Source organism: Phasianus colchicus, chromosome 3 (assembly GCF_987193195.1).
Source record: "Phasianus colchicus chromosome 3, bPhaCol1.hap1.1, whole genome shotgun sequence".
Classification (NCBI taxonomy): domain Eukaryota; kingdom Metazoa; phylum Chordata; class Aves; order Galliformes; family Phasianidae; genus Phasianus; species Phasianus colchicus.
This window is the reverse complement of record NC_143438.1, coordinates 95391140-95412391: the sequence shown is the minus strand read 5'-3', so window position 1 is coordinate 95412391 and position 21252 is coordinate 95391140. Positions and strand designations below refer to the sequence as shown.

General features: G+C 59.3%; 2 protein-coding genes across 4 annotated transcripts in view; one reads left to right on the top strand and one right to left on the bottom strand.

Annotated features, from left to right (window-relative positions):
• The window catches only part of SHARPIN (SHANK associated RH domain interactor), a 29388-nt gene extending 22707 nt beyond the window's left edge, over nt 1–6681 (bottom strand). The window contains exons 1-3 of one of the 2 annotated variants that reach the window (XM_090138245.1): nt 6549–6681; nt 3471–3645; nt 724–840 (exon numbers count right to left, since the gene is read on the bottom strand). In XM_090138245.1, the coding sequence (XP_089994371.1) occupies nt 724–840; nt 3471–3645; nt 6549–6635 (379 nt within the window). In that variant the 5' untranslated portion in view covers nt 6636–6681. Of the gene's footprint in view, nt 1–723; nt 841–3470; nt 3646–6112; nt 6352–6548 lie in introns of those variants that run through there. The other variant, XM_031609465.2, reaches the window with a different exon arrangement.
• Nucleotides 6682–6920: 239 nt separating this feature from the next.
• On the top strand, nt 6921–20942 carry MAF1 (MAF1 negative regulator of RNA polymerase III). 2 transcript variants are annotated; one of them, XM_031609467.2, is made up of 8 exons: nt 6926–7219; nt 12485–12626; nt 13912–14040; nt 14146–14311; nt 15322–15443; nt 16645–16764; nt 17853–17972; nt 19311–20942. In XM_031609467.2, exons 2-8 carry the CDS (start codon nt 12544–12546, stop codon nt 19330–19332), a joined length of 762 nt encoding a protein of 253 aa, XP_031465327.2. In that variant the 5' UTR covers nt 6926–7219; nt 12485–12543; the 3' UTR covers nt 19333–20942. The 2 variants fall into 2 exon arrangements, with proteins under 2 accessions (XP_089994372.1, XP_031465327.2); XM_090138246.1 differs by having other exon boundaries at nt 6921–7219; nt 13912–14311.
• Nucleotides 20943–21252: the final 310 nt, after the last annotated feature.

The window sequence follows — 21252 nt, the reverse complement described above, 5'->3', positions numbered from 1 at the left end:
GTTGGCCAGCTGTTGAGTGACCATTGGCCAGCCAGACCTCTGCCTTACCCAGCTGGCCACGCTCTGGGCAATGCACCCTGAGGTCCCATTGGCCTTCTTGGCCACCAGGGCACAATGCTGGCTCGTGGTCAACACTGGTCAACCATTGGTCAACCATCGGTCAACTGTTGGCCAACTACTGGGTGACCACTGGCCAATCAGACCTCTCCCTCACCCAGCTGGCCATGCTCTGGACAACGTACCCCAGGGTCCCACTGGCCTTCTTGGCCACCAGGGCACAGAGCTGGCTTGTGGTCAACACTGGTCAACCACTGGTGAGTCATCAGTCAACCACTGGTCAACTACTGGCCAACTGTTGGGTGACCATTGGCCAGCCAGACCTCTGCCTTACCCAGCTGGCCACGCTCTGGACAACGCAAGCTGGGGTCTCACTGGTCTTCCTGGCCAACAAGGCACAGTGCTGGCTTGTGCTCAGCCACTGGTCAACCACTGGTGAGCCATCAGTCAACCATTGGTCAACTGTTGGCCAACTGTTGGGTGAGCATTGGCAAACCAGGCCAAATCTTCACCCAGCTAGTCACACTCTGGGCAATGGACCCCAGCAGCCCCCACCCCGGCTTGGGAAAAGTTCCCACCCCCCAGGCCCAGGCCCAAAACAGGGTGCTGCAGGCAGGCAGCCCCACAGCAGGGCCTGCAGGTGGGAATGCAGCAGTGCCCACCGACCTTTGTTGGAAAGCTCTGCAGCCAAAGCATCCTCTGCATCCTGATCCGCAGCGCTGGCTCCGGCCGCCGTCGCCGGGGATGAAGTGTGGGACGTGGGCACAGTGCTGGCTGAGGAGGCTGGGGGAAGAGAAGGGACTGCATGAGAGACGGGACAGCGTGGAGGTGGGATGATACAGAGGGGACAACGCAGAGAAGGGATGAGGCAGCAGAGAGGGGATGACAGAGATGGGATGGACAACGCAGGGATGGGACGATGCAGCAGAGAGGGAATGAGGGAGAGAGGAGACAGCGCAGGGAAGGGGTGATGCAGGGATGGGACGATGCAGAGAGGGGACAGCACAGGGATGGGACATGGCAGGGATGGGACATTGCAGCACAGAGGGGACAGCACAGGGATGGGACATGGCAGGGAGGGGACAATGCAGGGAGGGGACAATGCAACAGAAAGGGGATAGCACAGGGATGGGACACTGCAGGGATGGGACAGCACAGCACAGCGATGGCACAGAGGGGATGACAGAGTGGGGATGACACAGGGAAGGGACAACATAGAGAGGGGACAGCACAGGGATGGACAGCACAGAGAGGGGACAGCATGGCAGAGTGGGGACAACACAGCAGAGATGGGACGACAGAGGGGGGCAACAGCAGCAACGGAACAGCACAGCAATGGGACAGCACAAAAGAGCAGGGACAGCAGAGCAGAGAGGGGACAGCGCAGAGCAGCTGTCCCCATACAAGCAGTGGATGTGGTGGATCTTTATTTCAGTAAAGCATTTGGCACCGTCTCCCACAGCACTCTCACAGCTGAACTGAGGGAGTGTGGTCAGGATGGTCGGGCAGGGAAGCGGGCTGTGAAGTGGCTGAATGGGAGAAGCAGGGAGCTGTGGTCAGCGGGACGGAGTCTGGTCGGAAACCTGGATCCAAAGGAGCCCCTCGGTGATCCGTGCCGTTCCAGGTCCCCATCAGTGAGTTGGACGAGGGAACGGAGCGCACGGTCACTAAGTTTGCTGATGGCACAAAGCTGGGAGCAGCAGAGGGCCGTGCTGCCACCCACTGAGCTCTGGGCTGGAGAGGTGGGGAGGGAGACACTGAAATAATTGCAGCATGGAGTATTGCAGGTGGGCACGGACAGCACCATGCAGTACAGGTTGGGGACTGAGCTGCTGGAGAGCAGAAGAAAAGGACCTGGGGGTCCTGGTGGGCAGCAGGAGGACCAGGAGCCAGCGGTGCCAACAGCACAACTGAGGGGTGGCAGCAGGGACAGGGAGGTGATCGTCCCTCTCTGCTCTGCTCTCGTGAGGCCCCGTCTGCAGCACTGCGTCCAGGGCTGGAGCCCCCAGGACAAGAAGGACAGGGAGCTGCTGGAGAGGGGCCAGAGGAGCCACAGAGATGAGCAGGGCTGCAGCACCTCCGTACAAAGACGGGCTGAGGGAGCTGGGCTCGTTCAGCATGGAGAAGAGAAGCTGCGGGGTGAATCATTGCAGCCTTCAGCACCTCAAGGGAGCCTACAGACAGGAGGGGAGTCAGCTCTTGGGAAGGGGAGATGGCAGCAGGACGAGGGAATGGTTGGAATTGAGGGAGGGAGATTTCAGTTGGATGTTGGGGGAAGTTGTTTGCTGTGAGAGCGGTGAGGTGCTGGAACAGCTGCCCAGAGAGGCTGTGGATGCCCCGTCCATCCCTGGAGGTGTTCAGGGCCAGGTTGGATGGGGCCCTGGGCAGCCTGGGCTGCTGTGAGATGTGGAGGTTGGTGGCCCTGCATTGGTGGGGGTTGGAGCTCCGTGATCTTTGAGGTCCCTTCCAAGCCTTGCTGGCCATTCTGTGATTCTGTAAGGAGGACCACGAGCCAGCACTGTGCTCTTGTGGCCAAGGCGGCCAATGGTGGCCTGGGGTGTATTGGAAGAGGGGTGGGCAGGAGGTCCAGAGACGTTCTCCTGTTCCCCTGCCATGCCCTGGGGTGACCACACTTGCAGTACTGCATTCAGATTTGGGCCCCTCGGTTCAGAGAGAACGCAGAGCAGAGCTACAGAGGTGGCAGTGGAGCACCTCCGTGCTGAGGAAGGGCTGAGGGAGCGGGGGCTTCTTTAGATTGGAGAAGGGGAGGCAGGGGTGACCCCCCTGGTGTCGACAGACACGTGAAGGGTGATGGGGATGGAGCCGGGCTCGTCTCAGTGCCAGCCCACAACAGAACCGGAGGCAATGGGTGCAGCTGGAACACGGGAGGTTCCACCTCAATGTGAGAAAAACTCCTTCGTGCTGAGGGTGGTGGAGCGCTGGGGGCTGGGGGGGACACATTCAGAACCCACCTGGATCCTGAGTGACCCAATCCAGTTCACTGGACCCCAAAGAGGGGTTGGAATGGGTGGATCCTTAAGGTCTCTTCCAATCCCTGATGTGAGTCTGTGATACAATTCCATGCCACACAGAGCCTCGGGCTGTGTATCAATGCGGACCCCCACTGAGGGGGGGCTATGAGGCACCCCAAGCTATTATGGGACCCATAGGGCACCGCAGGGCTATTGGGGGGAGCGACAGAGAACCCCACAACTACTGAGAGGGAACTACAAGGCACCCCATAACGACTCAGAGGGGGCTATAGGGCAGCACAGGGCTATGGGAGGAGAGCTATAGGGCACCCCATAATGATTGAGAGGGGGCTAGAGGCCACTGTAGGGCTATGGGGGGAGAGCTATAGGGCACCCCACAAGTACAGGGGAGAGCATCCCCAGCCCAGAGGCAGCACCAACCTTTCTGTGCCTCCCGCAGGGAACTGCTGACGATCGTCCACCACTTCTGCGCCTCGCGCTCCTCCTCGAAGCTGAACACCATGGGTTCATCCAGGGAGCCGAGCACCAGCAGCTCGTGGCACGTGGGGCTCCTCACCGTGTACGAAATGTCCTTCAGGTCGTACTCAGCGATGCTCTGCGGGCAGAGGGATGGAGGGGTCATGGCAGGGAAAAAGTCCTTGAAGATCATAAAGACGTAGAACCATGGAATGGTCGGGTTGGAAGGGTCCTTAAAGATCAGAAAACTTTGGGACCACGGAATGGTTGGATTGGTAAGGTTCTTGAAGGTCATAGAGCCTTGGGACCATGGAATGGTTGGGTTAGAAGGGTCCCTGAAGGTCATAGAGCCTTGAGACCACAAAACAGTTGGGTTGGAAGGGTCCTTGAAGATCATGGAGACATAGAACCATGGAATAGTCGGGTTGGAAGGGTCCTTAAAGTCCACAGAGTCCATAGAATGGGCTGGAAGGGTCCTTAAAGATCACAGAACCATGGAATGTTTGGGATGGAAGGGTCCTTCAGGATCATAGAGTTATGGAAGGGTTGGGGAGGAAAGGTCCTTAAAAGAATGTTCATAATGGAAGGGTCCTTGAGGATCACAGAGCCATGGAACAGTTGGAAGGGTCCTTAGAGATCACAGAACCATGGAATGGTTGGGTTGGAAAGGTCCTTAAAGATCACAGAGACAAAGAATGGTTGGAATGGGCTGGAAGGGTCCTTCAAGATCACAGAGCCACAGAAGGGTTGGAATGGAGAGGCACTTAAAGCTCCCAGAGTCATGGAAGCTCTGTTAGTTGAAAACAACAACAACCAGAAGGAAAAGCTCGTTGTCCTGCCAGGACCCAGCTCTGCCCACACAGCACCACTTCGCTCACCACAATTCGGCCTTGGCTCCACCAGGGAGGCACAGCTGAGGGGGGGAGGTACAAAAAATCAATGGGAAAACCCCACTGAACCGCTGGGGTGGCTCCGATCCGCCCTGTCCCACTCTTTCCCTTTTTAGCCCTAGGAGCGCTGCCATCCCTGCCCTATTTTTGGAAGGTGAGCCCTCGCTTTGGCAGCAGCCCCTGAGCTCTCAGCATTACAATCTGGGCCCCACAGCAGGACAGACAGACGCGAGACACCGTCCCTCCTGGTGCACAGCCCACCCCTCGCACCCCAGTTCTCCCATCTCACTGCTTGTGGGGCTTTGGGGGCACCATGGGGCAGGAGGTGCACCCACCGCCTGCTCCCCACCTCCAGGGACCCCCAGGCACCACATATGTTTTCATAGGGACATAAAGATTGGAGAAGGGATCCAAGATCTCCAACCAGGGACCCCAGTGTCACCAGGAAGAGCGGAGCCAACGGCGTGGGGAAGTGGGGAGCCAAGGCCATGGGGAAGTGGGGACCTGAGGCCATGGGGAACTGGGGACCCAAGGATGTGGGGAATTGGGGACCCAATGCAATTGGTAAGTGGGGACCTGAGGCCAAGGGGGACCAGGAACCCAAAAATGTGAGAAATTGGGGATACGAGGCTGTGGGGAAACGAGGATCCAAAGCCGTGGGGCCATGGAGAACTGAGGCCATGGAGCACACTGGGTCCGAGGCCACAGGGAACCAGGGATGCGATGCTTTGGGGAACTGGGGATCCAATGCCATGAGGAACTGGGGACCCAATGCCATGGAAAACTGGGGACCCAATGCCACGAGGAACCGGGGACGGGAATCGGGGATCCAAGGATGTGGAGAGCAGGGATCTGAGGCTGTGGGGAACCAGGGACACGATACCATGGGGAAATGGGGACCCAAAGCCATTGGGAACCAGGATTCAGAGGCCATGGGGAAATGGGGATCTGATGCCATAGAGAACAGGGGGGTGATGCCATAAGGAACTGAGGATCCAACACCACAGAGAACTGGTGAGCTGCTGTCATGGGGAACTGAGGACTGATTCTATGGGAAACTGGGGACCTGATGCTACAGGGAACCAGGGACCTGGTGCCATAGGGAACCAGGGAGCCGGTGCCATAGGGAACAGGGGATCCAATGTTAGGGGGAATCAGGGATCCAATGCCAGGGGAAGAGGGGATCCAATGCCACGGGGAAGAGGAGGGTGACACCATGAGGAACTGAGGAACCAATGCCATATGGAACTAGAGATCTGATGTCATGGGGAAGCGGGGATCTGACATCAGGAGCAATGGGGGATCCAATGCCACAAGCTGGGGGGGGGGCAACACTGTGGGAAGCGGGGATCGGCCCAACACTGTAGAGAACGGCGGGGCAATGCCAGAGGGAACCGGGGAGCCACTGCAGTGGGGATGAAGGGACTTCGGGAACCGGCGCCAGAGGGAAGTGGGGATTCAACGCCATGGGGAACCGGGGAACAACAGCACGGAAACAACAGCGCCGGGGGGAGGGCAGCGCCGGGGGAACAACAGCACCGGGGGGGGGTTCAGCACCGGGGGGAGGGCAGCACCGGGGGGGGAGTCAGCACCGGGGGGGGGGCAGCACCGGGGAACAACAGCACCGGGAAAGGCAGCGCCGGGCTGAGCCCTGCGGGTTCCCCACCCAACCCGCCCCCTCTCCTCCCCCCCTCCTCCCCGCCCGCCGGCTCTCACCGCGCCTCCTGCCGCCTCCTCCTGCCTCAGGCCGAGCCGGAAGCGGCGCTGCCCGCCAGGCGCGGGCTCCACGCTGAGCTGCAGGCGGAGGGCGGCGGCGGGCGGCGGGGGGACGCGGGGCGGCTGCGGTACCCCCACCCGCACCGCCATCAGCACCGTGGGTGGAGGCGGCGGCGCGGGGGCCGCTGCCGGGGCCGGGCCCGGGGCTCCGGGCAGAGCCATGGCCGCCGCCTCCTCCCGGAACTTCCGCCCGCTCAGTGGTCCGGGCGGAAACGCGCTCCGACCGGAAGCGGGCAGCTCGGAAATGGGATCCGACCGGAAACGCGGCTCGCGAGGAAGGTTCCGGACTGGAACCCGAAGGGACGGGTGGGAACGCGCTCAGGTTTCCGGCAGGAGCCGCTCCGTGAGGGCTCTGACCGAGCCGCTCGGCCCTTACTGGGGCGCTGCGGGTCCCCGGGGTGCGGACACGGCGGGTTGCGCCCCTGCGCTGGGCCCGGGGCCGTCGCCACAGTCTCGGGGCCATCGCCCCGCCCTTCCAGGCCTGTGATTGGCTCCGCTCCCTCCGTCTTTGTCCCCGGCGGCCAATCAGCGCGCGGAGCGCTGCGGCCTATGGGGTGCGCTCGGCGAGGTCCGCTCGGAGGGCGGGCGCGTTGCGCTGACTGACGTTCCGTTCAGCCAATAGGATGCCGGAGGTGGTTAGCCGCTCCGAGTGACACTCCGACCAGCCAATAAAAGAATAGAAGCGTTGTGATTGACATGGCGGTAAACCAATGGGAAGGAGCGGGACGCCGAGCTCCGCTCGGGACGGACGGGTGGGGCCTGGCCGCTTGTTGTCGTCCGCCGCCGCTTGAGGAAACGCTCGGTCGCCGCTCGCTCCGCCGCCGCTCGGGGATCCCTCAGATCTCCCTCAGCCGCTCGCTGCGTCCCGAGCACTCCGCGGCCATGTCGGGGTGGGCGGAGGCCCGGCGGGCCGGGGTGAGACGGCGGACGGCGGCCGAAGCCCACTCGCCCTCCTCGAGCTTTTCCCGGAGACGCTGCCCCTTACGCACGCCCCGAGCCTGAAGGAGCACCGCCGCCAGAAGGCCGCACCGGGACCGGGAGACGCCGGTGAGTCCGCTCGGAGGGCTTCCGCCATCGCGCGACGCCCCCCCCTCCCATTGCGGACTACATCTCCCGGCGTGCTTTGCGCCCCTTCCGCCCTGCTGAGCGCGGCGCGCCGCCGCAGGGCGCGCTGGGAAATGCAGTCCGCGGGGAGCGGGCGCTCGGCCTGCGCGCGGTGCAGCCCGGGCCCCGTCAGCCTCAGCGCCCGGAACCGAACCGGACGCCGTCGGGGAACCCCGAGCGGAACCGGGGGCGCGCTCAGGCCGGGTCCTGGCAGCGCGGCCCGGCTCGGAGGAGGCTCCTGAGGGGGTCGGCAGCGTGTAGGCCCCGATCCGGGCCTGCGGCTGGACCCGGTGCGCAGCTGCTGTGGGCCGGGCCGAACGCGGGGCGGGCCCGCAGTTCTGAGTGCCCGCGCCGTGCCGGGCCCATAGCAGGCCCGTAAAGGACTCATGCTGGTCCCATACAGGGCCCATACGGGACCCATACCAGACCCATGCCAAGCCCATACCGGACCTATACCAGGCCCATAGCGGTCCCATACTGGACCCATAGCAGACCCATACTGGACCCATACTGGTCCCATACCAGACCCATATTGGACCCATACGAGACCCATACTGGACTCAACCAGACCCATACCAGTCCCATACTGGACCCATGCCAAGCCCATACTGATCCCATACCAGTCCCGTACTGGTCCCATAGCAGACCCGTACTGGGTCCATACTGGACCCATACCAGACCCATACCGGTCCCATATTGGGCCCATACCAGTCCCATACCAGACCCATACCAGACCCATACCGGACCCATACCGGTCCCATACCGGTCCCATACCAGACCCATACCAGACCCATACCAGACCCATACCGGTCCCATAGCAGACCCGTACTGGGTCCATACCGGACCCATACCAGACCCATACCAGTCCCATACCAGTCCCATACCGGACCCATACCGGTCCCATACTGGTCCCACAGCCCTGGGCCCACACACTCCGTGCTGGAGAGGTGGAGCAGAGCCGGGCAGCCCCAGCTCCGTGCTCCTCCAGCCGCCCCCGGGCTCCATGCAGGCGCTGGCGCTGAGCTCCTGGCCGTCGGGAGCCCTTTGCCAACCTCAAGCAATGGCTGTTGCTCAATCGGTTCTCCTGGCCGAGGATCAGGGCTGCAGGTTATTAATTTCCGTGTGATTAATTGTTTTGGCTGCTCAGCCCTTTGCTGGCATCCGCTCCCCTGTGTTTACAAACCTCCCATCTGTGCCCCGCAGCTCCGGCACCCAAAACTCTGCCTCTGCTTTCCATTAAGCACAATTTATAATTAGCCCAGCTTATAATTAGCCCTGCGCTGGGTCGGGCTGTTCTCTGCCTCCTCCCCCAGAGGCTGCGCTGTCTGGCACCGCTCCTACAGCCGTAAATAAAGGCACAGCCCTGCTCTGCTCCAATCTGTAGGAGGGAGAGGAGGTTCTTTTAATGCATGCAGACCCCACGGTGACATTAAGACACAACGGGTCAAATGCTGGTCTGAGCAGTTTATTGCAAATCCTCACTGCTTAGGGAGATGGGGAAGGGAAGGGGAAGGGGAACGGGAAGGGAAGGAGAAGGGACAGGGAAACGGAAAGGAGAAAAGAGGAGGGGAAGGGGAAAGGGGAGGAAAGGGAAAGGGAAGATGAAGGGAAAGGGAAGGAGAAGGAGGGGAGGAAGGAGGAGAGGGGAAGGGGAAGGGAAGGAAAAGGGAAGGAAAGGGGGAGGGAAAGGAGAGGAGAAGGGGGAGAGGAGGGAAGAGAGGGGAAGGGAGGGAAAGGAGAGAAGGGGAAGGGAAGGAAAAGGAAAGGAAAGGGAAATGGAGGAGAAGGGGAAGGGAAGGGGAAAGGAGGGGAGGGGGAAGGAGGAGAAGGGAGGGCGATAGAAAAGAGATAGGAAATAAAAGCAAGGAGTCTTTGTAGAAAGCAAGAGAGAGGGAGATTCACCACCTGGATCCACCATGGTTGGTAGCTCAGACGTTGACCTTCAGTAGAGATGGGTCGTCAGGGGTGGTTGTTCGGTTGGCGACGACTTTGACTCCTTTCCAATGGCAGCACGACCTGACTCACAGGTCCCAGGTGGTGCAGTCAGCTCCTTTTGGAGTGGCAGCTTCTGGCTTTGGGATCTCAGCAGGAACTCCTTTTGTTCCCACCTTCTGGGCCTTGCCAGCAGATAAGAGGGAGCAGGGGGGCTTCAACCTGTACCTTCACAGCATGCAGTGCTATCATCCCCCAGCCTCCCATAGTGAGTTATTTGTCACAGGCCAGGTCTTCTGCCAGGAAACAGTCCTGAGCACTCTGTTCCAAAGGCAAACAGCTGCAAAGAAATGCTTTCAGGTGTAAAACTGTCCACACAGTGATGCTGACTGCCCCACAGCAGCACCCACCCCTCATCTCCTAGATAAGTCAGAGCCTTATCACAAGGAATGCCTCAGGAAGCAACCTTTGAGCCAAAACCAAAGAGGGATTCGTGCAGACCCGCAGTGCTGCACAGCACTCAGTGCCTCTGCTGCAAGGAAATCCCAGAGCTGAAGCTTTGGGTGTGTTGGGAGCTGTGGTGCTGTGCGGAAATGCAGTGGTTTCCTGCTGCCTGTGGGGCTGTGCTGTGTGCTGAGCTGCTGGGGGGGGGGAGTGGGAGGCTGAAAGAGATGTGGGGAGGGGTTTGGGGTGGGATACAGGGGGTTGGGGTGGCAGCTCAGTGGTACGAGGCTGAAGGAAACATGGTGGGGGGTTTTGTCAGGGATGTGGGACAGCTCGGGGTGCCCCATCTCTGGAGGTGCCCCAGGCCGTGGATGGGGCTGTGGGCAGCCTAAGGTGGTGGGGGGGGAACCCAGCACACAGACTGAGGAGCTTTGGGGTCTCTTTCTACCCAAGCCAACCATTCTGTGGTTCTCTGATCTTTAAAGACCTTTCCAACCCAACCATCCCATGGCTCTGTGATCTGTAAGGACCCTTCCAACCCAACCATCCCATGGCTCAATGATCTGTAAGGACCTTTCCAACCCAACCATCCCATGACTGTAGGATCTTTAAGGACCCTTCCAACCCAGCCATCCCATGGCTGTAGGATCTGTAAGGAGCCTTCCTACCCAGCCATCCCACAGCTCTATGGTCTTTAAGGACCCTTTCAAACCAACCATCCCATGGTTTTGTGATCTGTAAGGACTCTTCCAACCCAAACATTTCCTGGCTTTATGGTCTTTAAGGAGCCTTCCAACCCAGCCATCCTATAGTTCTACAATCTGTAAGGACCCTTCCAACTCAACCATTCCATGGCTTTGCAGTCTTTATGGAACCTTTCAACTCAGTCATCCCATGGCTCTATGATCTTAAAGGACTCTTCCAACCCAAGCATTCCATAGCTTTATGATCTGTAAGGACCCTTCCAACCTAACCTTCCACGGTTCTTTGATCTGCAGGGACCCTTCCACCTCAAGCTTTACATAGTTTTGTGATCTGTAAGGACCCTTCCAACCCAACACAACCATTCCATGGTTCTTTGAACTTCAAGGACTCTTCCACCCCAACCAATCCATATTTCTATGACCTTGTAGGACCCTTCCAACCCTACCATCCCATGGCTTTATGACCCTTAAGGACCCTTCCAACCCCACCATCCCGTGGCTGTGTGACCTTTAAGGACATTCCCAACCTACCCATCCCATGCTCCACTTTGACCCCCCGTTTTGTGGGTTGGCACACAGCTCCCCACCTCCACGGGGTCTCTCCTCCCCTTCCCCCGTGCTCCCCGCAGTGCCCAATCCTTTCCCACACAGAACTTTGAGGAATCAGGCACAGACCTGTGGGAGGAAACTGACTGAGCCTTGGGGTCGGCAGCCAAACACTCGGGTTTTAATGAGCTTTGAGGACCGGGGAGCCATTCAAAATGTCCACCACGGGCAGCACTGAGCAAGAACACCCCGCTGGCTCTTGCTGTTGGCCAGTGACCTGCAGCTGTGGGGAGGGGAACGGGGCAGCTCGCTGCTGGTTGTTCCTCCAGGGAGGAGTAACTGCACACAGCAGTACAGGCTGGGGCTGAGCTGCTGGGAAGGAGCTCTGTGGAGAAGGACCTGAGGGGGTCCTGGTTGGCCAATGGTTGACCAGCGTTTGGCTAGTGGTTGACCACGAGCCAGCAGTGTGCCCTCATAGCCAAGAAGACTGATGGTACCCTGAGCTGTGCTGCAAAGAGAGCGGCCAGCAGGGTGGGGGAAGAATTCTTGTTAGCTAGCACTTTGCCAGTGGTTGACCAGGGTGGCCAAGTTGGCCAACGGAACCCTGGGATGCATTGCCCATAGCACAGCCAGCTGGGCAGGAAAGGGGTCTGGTTGGCCACCCAGCAGGTGGCCAGTGGTTGACCAGCGGTTCATCAACAGCTGACTAGCAGCTTGCTAAAAGTTGATCAGCAATTGACCAACAGTTGACTGTGGTTCACCTGAGATTGGCCAACAGTTGGCCAACATTTCACCACAAGGCCAAAGCAATGAGCCCTGGTGGCCAAGAAGGCTCACAGGACCCTGGGGTTCCTTGCCCAGAGCTCAGCCAGCAGGGCGAGAGAGGGGCCTGGTTGGCCAGCAATTACCCAGCAGTTGGCCAGTGATTGGCCAGTGGTTCACCAGCAGTTGACCATGGTTCATCAGTGGTTGGCCAACAGTTGGCCAACGGTTGACCATGAGCCAGCAGTGAGCCCTGGTGGCCAAGAGGGCCAATGGAACCCTGTGGTGCATTGCCAGAGTGCAGCCAGCAGGGCAGGGAGGTGCTGCTCCCCTCTGCTCTGCCCTGCAGGGCGCTGCTGGAGCACTGCGCCCGGTGCTGGGCTCCCAGTTCAGGGCAGACTGGGAGCTGCTGGGAGAGCCCAGCGGGGGGTGCGGAGATGGGGGGGACCTGGAGCCCCTCCTGGTGGGGACAGGCTGAGAGCCCCGGGGCTGTGCGCTGGGGGAGAGAAGGCTGGGAGGGGTCTGAGCAGCGCTGATGGGTGTCTGGAGGGTGGGGGGTGGGAGGAGGGGGCAGGTGGGGCTGGGGGAGCTCCAGAGATCCCCTTCAACCCTACAGATCTGGGATTCCGTTTCTGTGGCTGCTCAACCCTGGCACGGTTGAGGTCTGTAGCAGCACAAAGAGCAAAGCAGGTGCCCATCATGCCCCCAGCTCCCATTTTTCCTGCTCGTTTCGCTTCTCAGTTCTGTGCTGCCTGCTGCCAGCACTCGTGCCAAAGCTTTGGGGTCCCCTCTCCCTGGCTGAGACGCTCCCTTCCCGCAGGACACACGCCTTGCTGCCGCTGCCGCACAGGGAATCGCTTTGAGCCCAGCACGGAGACAATGAAGCTGTTGGAAAACTCAAGTTTCGAAGCAATAAACTCCCAACTGACGGTGGAGACGGGGGATGCCCACATCATTGGGAGGTGAGTGATGCCGGCACTGGGTGGGCTGCAGAACCAGCTGCACCCCGGGCTGCTTCTGCAGAGGGGAGGGGGCTCTATGGGGCCAGGCCGAGAGCTGGGGGGGTTCAGCCTGGGGAGGCACTGGGAAACCTCACTGCAGCCTTCAGTGCCCAAACGGAGCTGGTAACATGAGGAGAGCAGCTGTACAAAAAGGCTCTCTACGATGAGAACCTTTCCAAGCCAACCCTTCCATGGTTCTGTGGTCTGTAAGGTCCATCCCGTGGCTCTATTATCTTTAAGGACCTTCCCAACCCAACCGTGTCATGGCTCTGTGATCTTCAGGGACCCTCTCAACCCAACGATGCCACGGCTCTTTGGTCTTTAAGGACCTTCCCGACTCAACCACTACATGACGGGCTCTGTGATCGTTAAGGACCCTTCCAACCCAACCATCCCATGGGTTTATGATCTTTAAGGACCCTTCCAACACAACTATTCTGTGGTTTGATAATTGGAGCCAGCTGCTGTTCCGTGCCCAGGCTTTCTCCTTCCTCTCTCTGTTTCAGTTTCCCCTCTGGTAACACCTCTGTGCCTTGGCTCTCTGTTCCTTCCTCTGCCATGCCGTGGTACTGCTGGTTTACCATATTTGGTGCCTTTCACATTGGCTAGCAGCTGGTTTCTCTTTCCCTTGCCTCCTCCTCCAGCCCTACACAGCTCTGCCAACACTGCTGGCACCTGTCACCCCACCACAACACCACCACATCCCCAGGCAGCTCTGTGGGGCCGTGCTCTTTCCAAACCATTCTGTGATTCCACACTGATCTTAAAGGTCCCTTCCCCCTCGTTCCATCGTTGCTCTGTATGAACACCCCATGGTGTTTCCTCTCCTCTTCCCCTGATGCAGAGGACGTGGAGCAGGGGTGGGTGGGAGCTGCAGATGTTGGCTTTCCCATCTCACGGGAGGGCTGGAGGGATCTGCAGGTGATGGAGCAGCTCAGGCGTCTGGAAGAACTTTGCTGGGAGTTTTGTTCAACAGTGATTGTGACACCTGGCCAGGGTGGGGAATCGGTCATTCTGCCCCGCGGGGATCAGCAGAAGCTGAGATCAGCAGCACTGAGCCCTTGTGGGACCCCGTGCCCAGCTCTCATTCCCACGTTGGAGCTGGGCAGTGGGGGGAGCAGCTTTTAGGCTTCACCCAAGGGCTCCTTTGGGCTTCTGCATTCCCGAGCCACACGTGAGAGCTCTGGGGTCGATCCTGGCTCTGCCAATCCCACGTGTTTCACACCACGCTGTGGTTTCTCCGCAGGATCGAGAGCTACTCCTGCAAGATGGCCGGCGACGACAAGCACATGTTCAAGCAGTTCTGCCAGGAGGGCCAACCCCACGTCCTGGAGGCCCTGTCACCCCCTCAGACCACGGGGATCAGCCCCAGCAGGTACGGGACCGGCGGTGCTCGGACATCTCCGGGCTGGGGGCTGGGTGGGGTTGGTCAGAGCCCCTGGTGCACGGGCTGGGCGCCTCTGACTTTGCTTGTTCCAAGGCTCAGCAAGAGTCAGAGCGGTGACGACGAGGGGCCGCTGAGCGACAAGTGCAGCCGCAAGACGCTCTTCTACCTGATCGCGACGCTCAACGAGTCTTTCCGGCCCGACTACGACTTCAGCGCCGCCAAGAGCCACGAGTTCAGCCGGGAGCCCAGCCTCAACTGGGTGCGTGGGGCCCAGGGGTGGGTGGGGAGGGGACGCCCAGTTCTGTGGAGCCGCAGGGTGAGTCAGCGGGGAGCCTCCATGGCTACAAGACCAGTGGTGGCCAGCAGGTTGACCGTGAGCCAACGGTGTGTCCTCGTGGCCAGCGGTGGCCAGCAGGTTGACCGTGAGCCAACGGTGTGTCCTCACGACCAACAGTGACCAACAGGTTGTCCATGAGCCAGCAGTCTGCCCTCATGGCCAAGGAGGCCAGTGGTGGCCAACAGGTTGACCACGAGCCAGTAGAATGTTGTTGTACTTGACGGTGGCCAACAGGTTGAGCATGAGTCAGCAGTGTGTCTTTGTGGCCAGGGAAGCCAACAGGTAAACCACGAGCCAGCAGCGTGCCCTCTTGGCCAATAGTGGCCAACAAGTTGGCTATGAGCCAGTAGAGTCCCTGTGCTGTGATGGGAGCGAAAAGATTGACCATGAGCTAGTGATGTGCCCTCATGACCAACAGTGACCGACAGGTTGTCCATGAGCCAGCAGTCTGCCCTCGTGACCAGGGAGGCCAGTGGTGGCCAACAGGTTGACCATGAGCCCACAGCGTGTCCCTGTGGCCAGTGGTGGCCAACAGGTTGACCACAAGCCAGCAGTCTGCCCTCACAACCAAGGAGGCCAGCAGTGGCCAGAAGACTGGCGATGAGGCAGAGGTGTGCCCACATGGCCAATGATGGCCAACAGGTTGACCACGAGCCATGTGCCCTCGTGGCCAAGAAGGCCAGTGGTGGCACCCTGGGATGCATTGCAGTGATGGAACTTGCTCTGGGGAGCTTGGACTGGGGGATGTCTGGTGATCCCTTCCAGCCCCTACAACTCTGGGATTTGGGAATTCCCTGCATCGAGGTTCCTGTTTGCCTACAGTGTCTCCTCTGGGTGTCACAGAGGCGGTGGGGACGCCGGGACCCCCACCCCCATCCCTCTCACAGCCCAAAGACCCCCCCATCCCTCTCACAACCCCACTCCCTTTGCAGGTGATCAATGCTGTCAACTGCAGTCTCTTCTCTGCGGTCCGCGAGGATTTCAACGCCCTGAAGCCACACCTGTGGGACGCCGTGGATGAGGAGATCTGCCTTTCTGAGTGCGACATCTATAGGTAATGGGACACCCTGCGGCCTGCAGATCTGTGATTTTTCAGTAAAACTGGAAATTTTGGTGTGCCCACCCCTGCATAAGGGCTGGAGCAGAGCAGGGGCTCCGCTGTTGGCTCTGCGAGTGAAGAGGGGCGGCCCCAGTTTTCTGCTTTCTGTTTTCAAAACGTGCAGAGAAAGGACGAGAGGTAATGTCCCAGCACTGCCAGGCTGGACATTAGGAACAATTTTTTCTCAAAATGAGCAGTCAGACACCAGCATGGGCTGCAAGGGGAGGTGGTGGAGTCATCATCCCTGCAGGTGTCCCTGCAGGAACTGTGGGGATGTGGCACTTGGGGACATGGCCAGTGGGCATGGGGGGGTGGGGTTGGACTGGGGAGGCTTGGAGGTCTTCTCTAACCTTAATGGTTCCAAGATTCCATTTAGGGTCATGGTGGGGTGGGGTTGAACTGGTGGATCTTGGAGGTCTCTTCCACTGTGTGGTTCTTTTTGGGTCATGGTTGGGTGGGTTGGGGTTGGACCAGTGGATCCTTAAGGTCTCTTTCAACCCTCATGACTCCATGGTTCCATCTATAATCGTGGTGGGGTGGGGTTGGACTGGGGAAGCTTGGAGGTCTTCTCCAACCTTAATGCTTCTGTGATTTTATTTAGGGTCTGTTATGATGGGCTGGGTTGGACTGGTGGATCTCAGAGATCTCTTCCAACCTTGATGACTGTGTGGGTCTATTTAGGGTCATGGTGTGGTGGGCTGAGGTTGGAGTGGTGGATCTTGGAGGTGTTTTCCAATCTTAATGTCTCTGTGGCTCTGTTTAGGGTCGTTATGCGGGTGGTTGGGGTTGGACTAAATGACCTTGGCGGTCTCTTCCAACCTTAATGACTCTGTGGTTCTATTTAGGGTCATGGTATGATGGGCTGGGTTGAACTGGTGGATCTCAGAGATCTTTTCCAACCTTAATGTCTCTATGGTTTTATTTAGTTATGATGAGGGTGGGTTGGGGTTGGACGGGTTGGTCCTCAAGATCTCTTTCAACCCTATGACTCCATGGTTGTATTTAAGGTCACGTTGGGGTAGGTTGGGATTGAAGTGGTGGATCTCAGAGGTCTCTTCCAACCTGAATGAGTCTGTGGTTCTATGAGTGGGGCCGGGCTGGGGTTGGGAGCAGGGTTCAGCGCAGTGTTCCTCACCGCCGTTTCTTGGTGTTGCAGCTACAACCCAGACCTGGATTCAGACCCCTTTGGAGAGGACGGCAGCCTCTGGTCCTTCAACTACTTCTTCTACAACAAGAGGCTGAAGAGGATCGTCTTCTTCACCTGCCGCTCCATCAGGTCAGCCCACGGCGATGGCACCTGAACGGCTTGCTGTGCACGCCATGTCACAGAGCCGTGGCGTGGGCTGGGTTGGAGAGGCGCTTATGGATCGTAGAGCCATGGAGTGGCTTGGTTGGAAGGGTCCTGGAGGGTCACAGAGCCATGGGATGGCTGGGTTGGAAGGGTCCTTAAAGATTGCACAGCCACAGACGGATCCTTGAAGGTCATAGAGCCATGGAAGGTTGGGTTGGGCAGGTCCTTAAAGATGGTTGAGCTGCAGAATGGTTGGGTTGGATCCAGAGGAGGGCCAAGAAGATGATCAGGGGACTGGAGCACCTCCCCTATGAGGACAGGCTGAAAGAGCTGGGCTTGTTCAGCCTGGAGAAAAGAAGGCTGCGGGGTGAATCATTGCAGCCTTTCAGTACCTAAAGGGAGCCTACAGACAGGAGGGGAATCAACTCTTGGAAAGGGTGAGTGACAGCAGGACAAGGGGAAATGGTTTTAAGCTGAGGGAAGGGAGACTGAGGTTGGATGTCAGGGGGAAATTCTTTACAGAGAGAGCGGTGAGGTACTGGAACAGGCTGCCCAGAGAGGCTGTGGATGCCCTGTCCATCCCTGGAGGTGTTCAAGGCCAGGTTGGATGGGGCCCTGGGCAGCCTGGGCTGGCATTAGGTGGGATGGTTGGTGGCCCTGTGTGTGGCAGGGGGGTTGGAGATTCATCATCCTTGAGGTCCCTTCCAACCCTGGCCATTCTGTGGTTCTGTGATTATAGAGCCATGGAAGAGTTTGGTTGGGCTGGAAGGGTCCTTAAAGGTCACAGAACTGTGGGATGGTTGGGTTGGGTTGGTAGGGTCCTTGAAATTCATAGAGCCATGGAAGGGTTGGGTTGTATAGATCCTTAAAGATCTTTGAGCCATGGAAGGGTTGGGTCAGAAGCGTCCTTACAAACCATAGAACTGTGGCATTATTGGATTGGGTTGGAAGGGTCCTTACAGATCAGATCCATTGATTGGCTGTTTTGGATGGGACCCCAAAGCCCAGAGCAGACGGCGCTCAGCCAGGACCTGAAGTGGTGCCAACCACACGCTCTCATCCTTTTCCTGCAGTGGGTATGCTTACACCCGGCCCGAGGCGAGCAACGAGCTGGACATGGACCTCGGGGAGGAGGACACGGAGGAGAGCAGAGACCCCAACGACCCCGAGAGCGGCAGCATCGAGGAGGACAGGTGTGTGCAGCGTGTGTGCAGCGTGTGTGCAGTGTGTGTGCAGTGTGTGTGCAGCGTGTGTGCAGCGTGTGCAGTGTGTGCAGTGTGTGTGCAGCGTGCGTGCAGCGTGTGCAGTGTGTGCAGTGTGTGTGCAGTGTGTGTGCAGTGTGTGTGCAGCGTGTGTGCAGTGTGTGCAGTGTGTGTGCAGCGTGTGTGCAGTGTGTGTGCAGTGTGTGCAGTGTGTGTGCAGCGTGTGTGCAGTGTGTGTGCAGTGTGTGCAGCGTGTGTGCAGTGTGTGTGCAGCGTGTGCAGTGTGTGCAGTGTGTGTGCAGCGTGCGTGCAGCGTGTGCAGTGTGTGCAGTGTGTGTGCAGTGTGTGTGCAGTGTGTGTGCAGCGTGTGTGCAGTGTGTGCAGTGTGTGTGCAGCGTGTGTGCAGTGTGTGTGCAGCGTGTGCAGCGTGTGTGCAGCGTGTGTGCAGTGTGTGTGCAGCGTGTGTGCAGCGTGTGTGCAGCGTGTGTGCAGTGTGTGTGCAGTGTGTGCAGCGTGTGCAGCGTGTGTGCAGCGTGTGTGCAGTGTGTGTGCAGTGTGTGCAGTGTGTGTGCAGCGTGTGTGCAGTGTGTGTGCAGTGTGTGTGCAGTGTGTGCAGCGTGTGCAGCGTGTGTGCAGCGTGTGTGCAGTGTGTGTGCAGTGTGTGCAGCGTGTGTGCAGTGTGTGTGCAGCGTGTGCAGTGTGTGCAGTGTGTGTGCAGCGTGCGTGCAGCGTGTGCAGTGTGTGCAGTGTGTGTGCAGTGTGTGTGCAGTGTGTGTGCAGCGTGTGTGCAGTGTGTGCAGTGTGTGTGCAGCGTGTGTGCAGTGTGTGTGCAGCGTGTGCAGCGTGTGTGCAGCGTGTGTGCAGTGTGTGTGCAGCGTGTGTGCAGCGTGTGTGCAGCGTGTGTGCAGTGTGTGTGCAGTGTGTGCAGCGTGTGCAGCGTGTGTGCAGCGTGTGTGCAGTGTGTGTGCAGTGTGTGCAGTGTGTGTGCAGCGTGTGTGCAGTGTGTGTGCAGTGTGTGTGCAGTGTGTGCAGCGTGTGCAGCGTGTGTGCAGCGTGTGTGCAGTGTGTGTGCAGTGTGTGCAGCGTGTGTGCAGTGTGTGCAGCGTGTGTGCAGTGTGTGTGCAGCGTGTGTGCAGTGTGTGTGCAGTGTGTGTGCAGTGTGTGTGCAGTGTGTGCAGCGTGTGTGCAGCGTGTGTGCAGTGTGTGTGCAGTGTGTGCAGCGTGTGTGCAGTGTGTGCAGCGTGTGTGCAGTGTGTGTGCAGCGTCTGCTCCATGCTGCAGGGCAGCCCAGCACAGCGCTCCATGCTGACCTCCCCTTCCCACCCACAGGTTGCAGGTGATCTGCATGTGATCCCAGAGCTGCTTCTGCTGTACACACACAGACATATACACACAAACATACACACACACACACACACACACACACACACACACACACTGGAGTGCCCCCAGCACCTCGGAGCACAGCGAACTGAGAATGGCTGCCGTTCCCCCCCAAAGTGCATCCCCTCTCCAACCCTTTTTGGGGCTGTGATGGATTCCTTCTCCATCCCCTCTGGTGGGGCCGTGATGGATCCCCTCTCCATCCCCTTTTTGGGGCTGTGATGGATCCCCTCTCCATCCCCTTTTTGGGGCTGTGATGGATCCCCTCTCCATCCCCTTTGGGGGCTGTGATGGATCCCCTCTCCATCCCCTTTGGGGGGCTGTGATGGATCCCCTCTCCATCCCCTTTGGGGGCTGTGATGGATCCCCTCTCCATCCCCTTTGGGGGGCTGTGATGGATCCCCTCTCCATCCCCTTTGGGGGGCTGTGATGGATCCCCTCTCCATCCCCTTTGGGGGGCTGTGATGGATCCCCTCTCCATCCCCTTTTAGGGGCTGTGATGGATCCCCTCTCCATCCCCTTTGGGGGGCTGTGATGGATCCCCTCTCCATCCCCTTTGGGGGGCTGTGATGGACAGCCGCGCCGTGCCGAGCTCCGAGAAGCTTTGCTGCACTTTATTGCTGATCTCATTGGCTGCACTGACCTGCAAACTCCTCGTGGCTCCAGGCCGGGCTGGACTTCCCTCAAGCACTTTTCCTCCATCCGTCCATCCATCCGTCTGTCTGTCCCCAGCAGCAGCAGTGGGGCCGGGGGCTGCCCGACCCCTCCCGAAGAGCTCCGTGTTCTGTCCTTTCCGAGGAAGAGTCCATTCGTTTCAAAGAGGTTTGCTTTGCTCTTACCCTCCCATCGCCGTTCTCTTCTCCCTTTTGGGTTCATTTTCTGGTTTTTCAGTCCTCGCCGGGAGGTTCTGCATCGCCCCGCGCCTCTTGGGGGGATGTTGGGGGGGTGGGAGGGGGGAGGGGGTTTGCTGTTTGGTTTCTGAACCACGCATTGACTTTGGGCAGCGGCAGGGCGGGGCTGGGGGGGGTCTCGGGGTGTTGATTTTTGTACTTGGGGGCACACAGTGGGAGCATCTCCCCACGTTCTCCCTCCGCCTCACAGCTCCTGCTCAAGGCAGGGCTCAGCTGAGCGCGCACAACCCCGAGCTGCCCCGAAGCTGGGAGCCCACCCAGGGCCCCGCTCTATTTTGGGGCATCCCATCCCACAAACCCCCTCCCCCTCTGACTGTGGGGGTCTGCCCCCCAAATCCGAGCTGTGCTGTGCTGACGTGGGGCCGTCCTGCAGAGGGGTGGGTCTCGTCTCAGCCCCACTGCTGCCCCAGGGGAGGATTTGCCTTCGGCTTCTGCTCCTCACGCTGCCCGACCTCCCCCCTTCGCTCAGGCTGGGAAAGAAGGAGGAGTGGGAAGGGGGAGCTGAGGGTGGGGGCGCATGGATCCCCCCCCGCTGTGGGTGAAGGACCCGGTCCATCCCACCGCCGTCGCTCCGCCGTGGCCGCCCGCCCCGTCCCACCCGTCAGGGACGAGTGACTTCACAGCATAGCAATGTATCCTTACACCAATAAAGGGTTTCTGTGATTCACCACCCTGCCCTCGGGGCTCCCTGGGGGGAGGTGGGGGGGAACAGCTCACCGTGGCTGTGGGAATGGAGATATGGGGGTTTCTGGGGGGTCCCGGTCCTCCCCAGGTCCTCACCGCTATTATGGGGGGACGCTGGTGATTCGTGGCCCGATAGGACAGGGGGGTGGGCCCCGTGAGATGCTGGGGGCTGTGGTCACTACTGGCAGCTGTCACCAGGTGCCACGTATCCTCAGTTGCAAAGCTGTGGGAGGGAGAGTTGGAAGGGTCCTTGAAGGGCATAGAGACATGAGATGGTTGGGTTGGAAGGGTCC

Bases quoted from the DNA above. Each gene is read 5' to 3' on its own strand.
- MAF1 (XM_090138246.1), top strand. From the start codon at position 12,544: ATGAAGCTGTTGGAAAACTCAAGTTTCGAAGCAATAAACTCCCAACTG. The intron at 14,312-15,321 runs GTGCGTGGGGCC...CTCCCTTTGCAG, and splicing joins GGGAGCCCAGCCTCAACTGG to GTGATCAATGCTGTCAACTG. The intron at 17,973-19,310 runs GTGTGTGCAGCG...TCCCACCCACAG, and splicing joins GGCAGCATCGAGGAGGACAG to GTTGCAGGTGATCTGCATGT.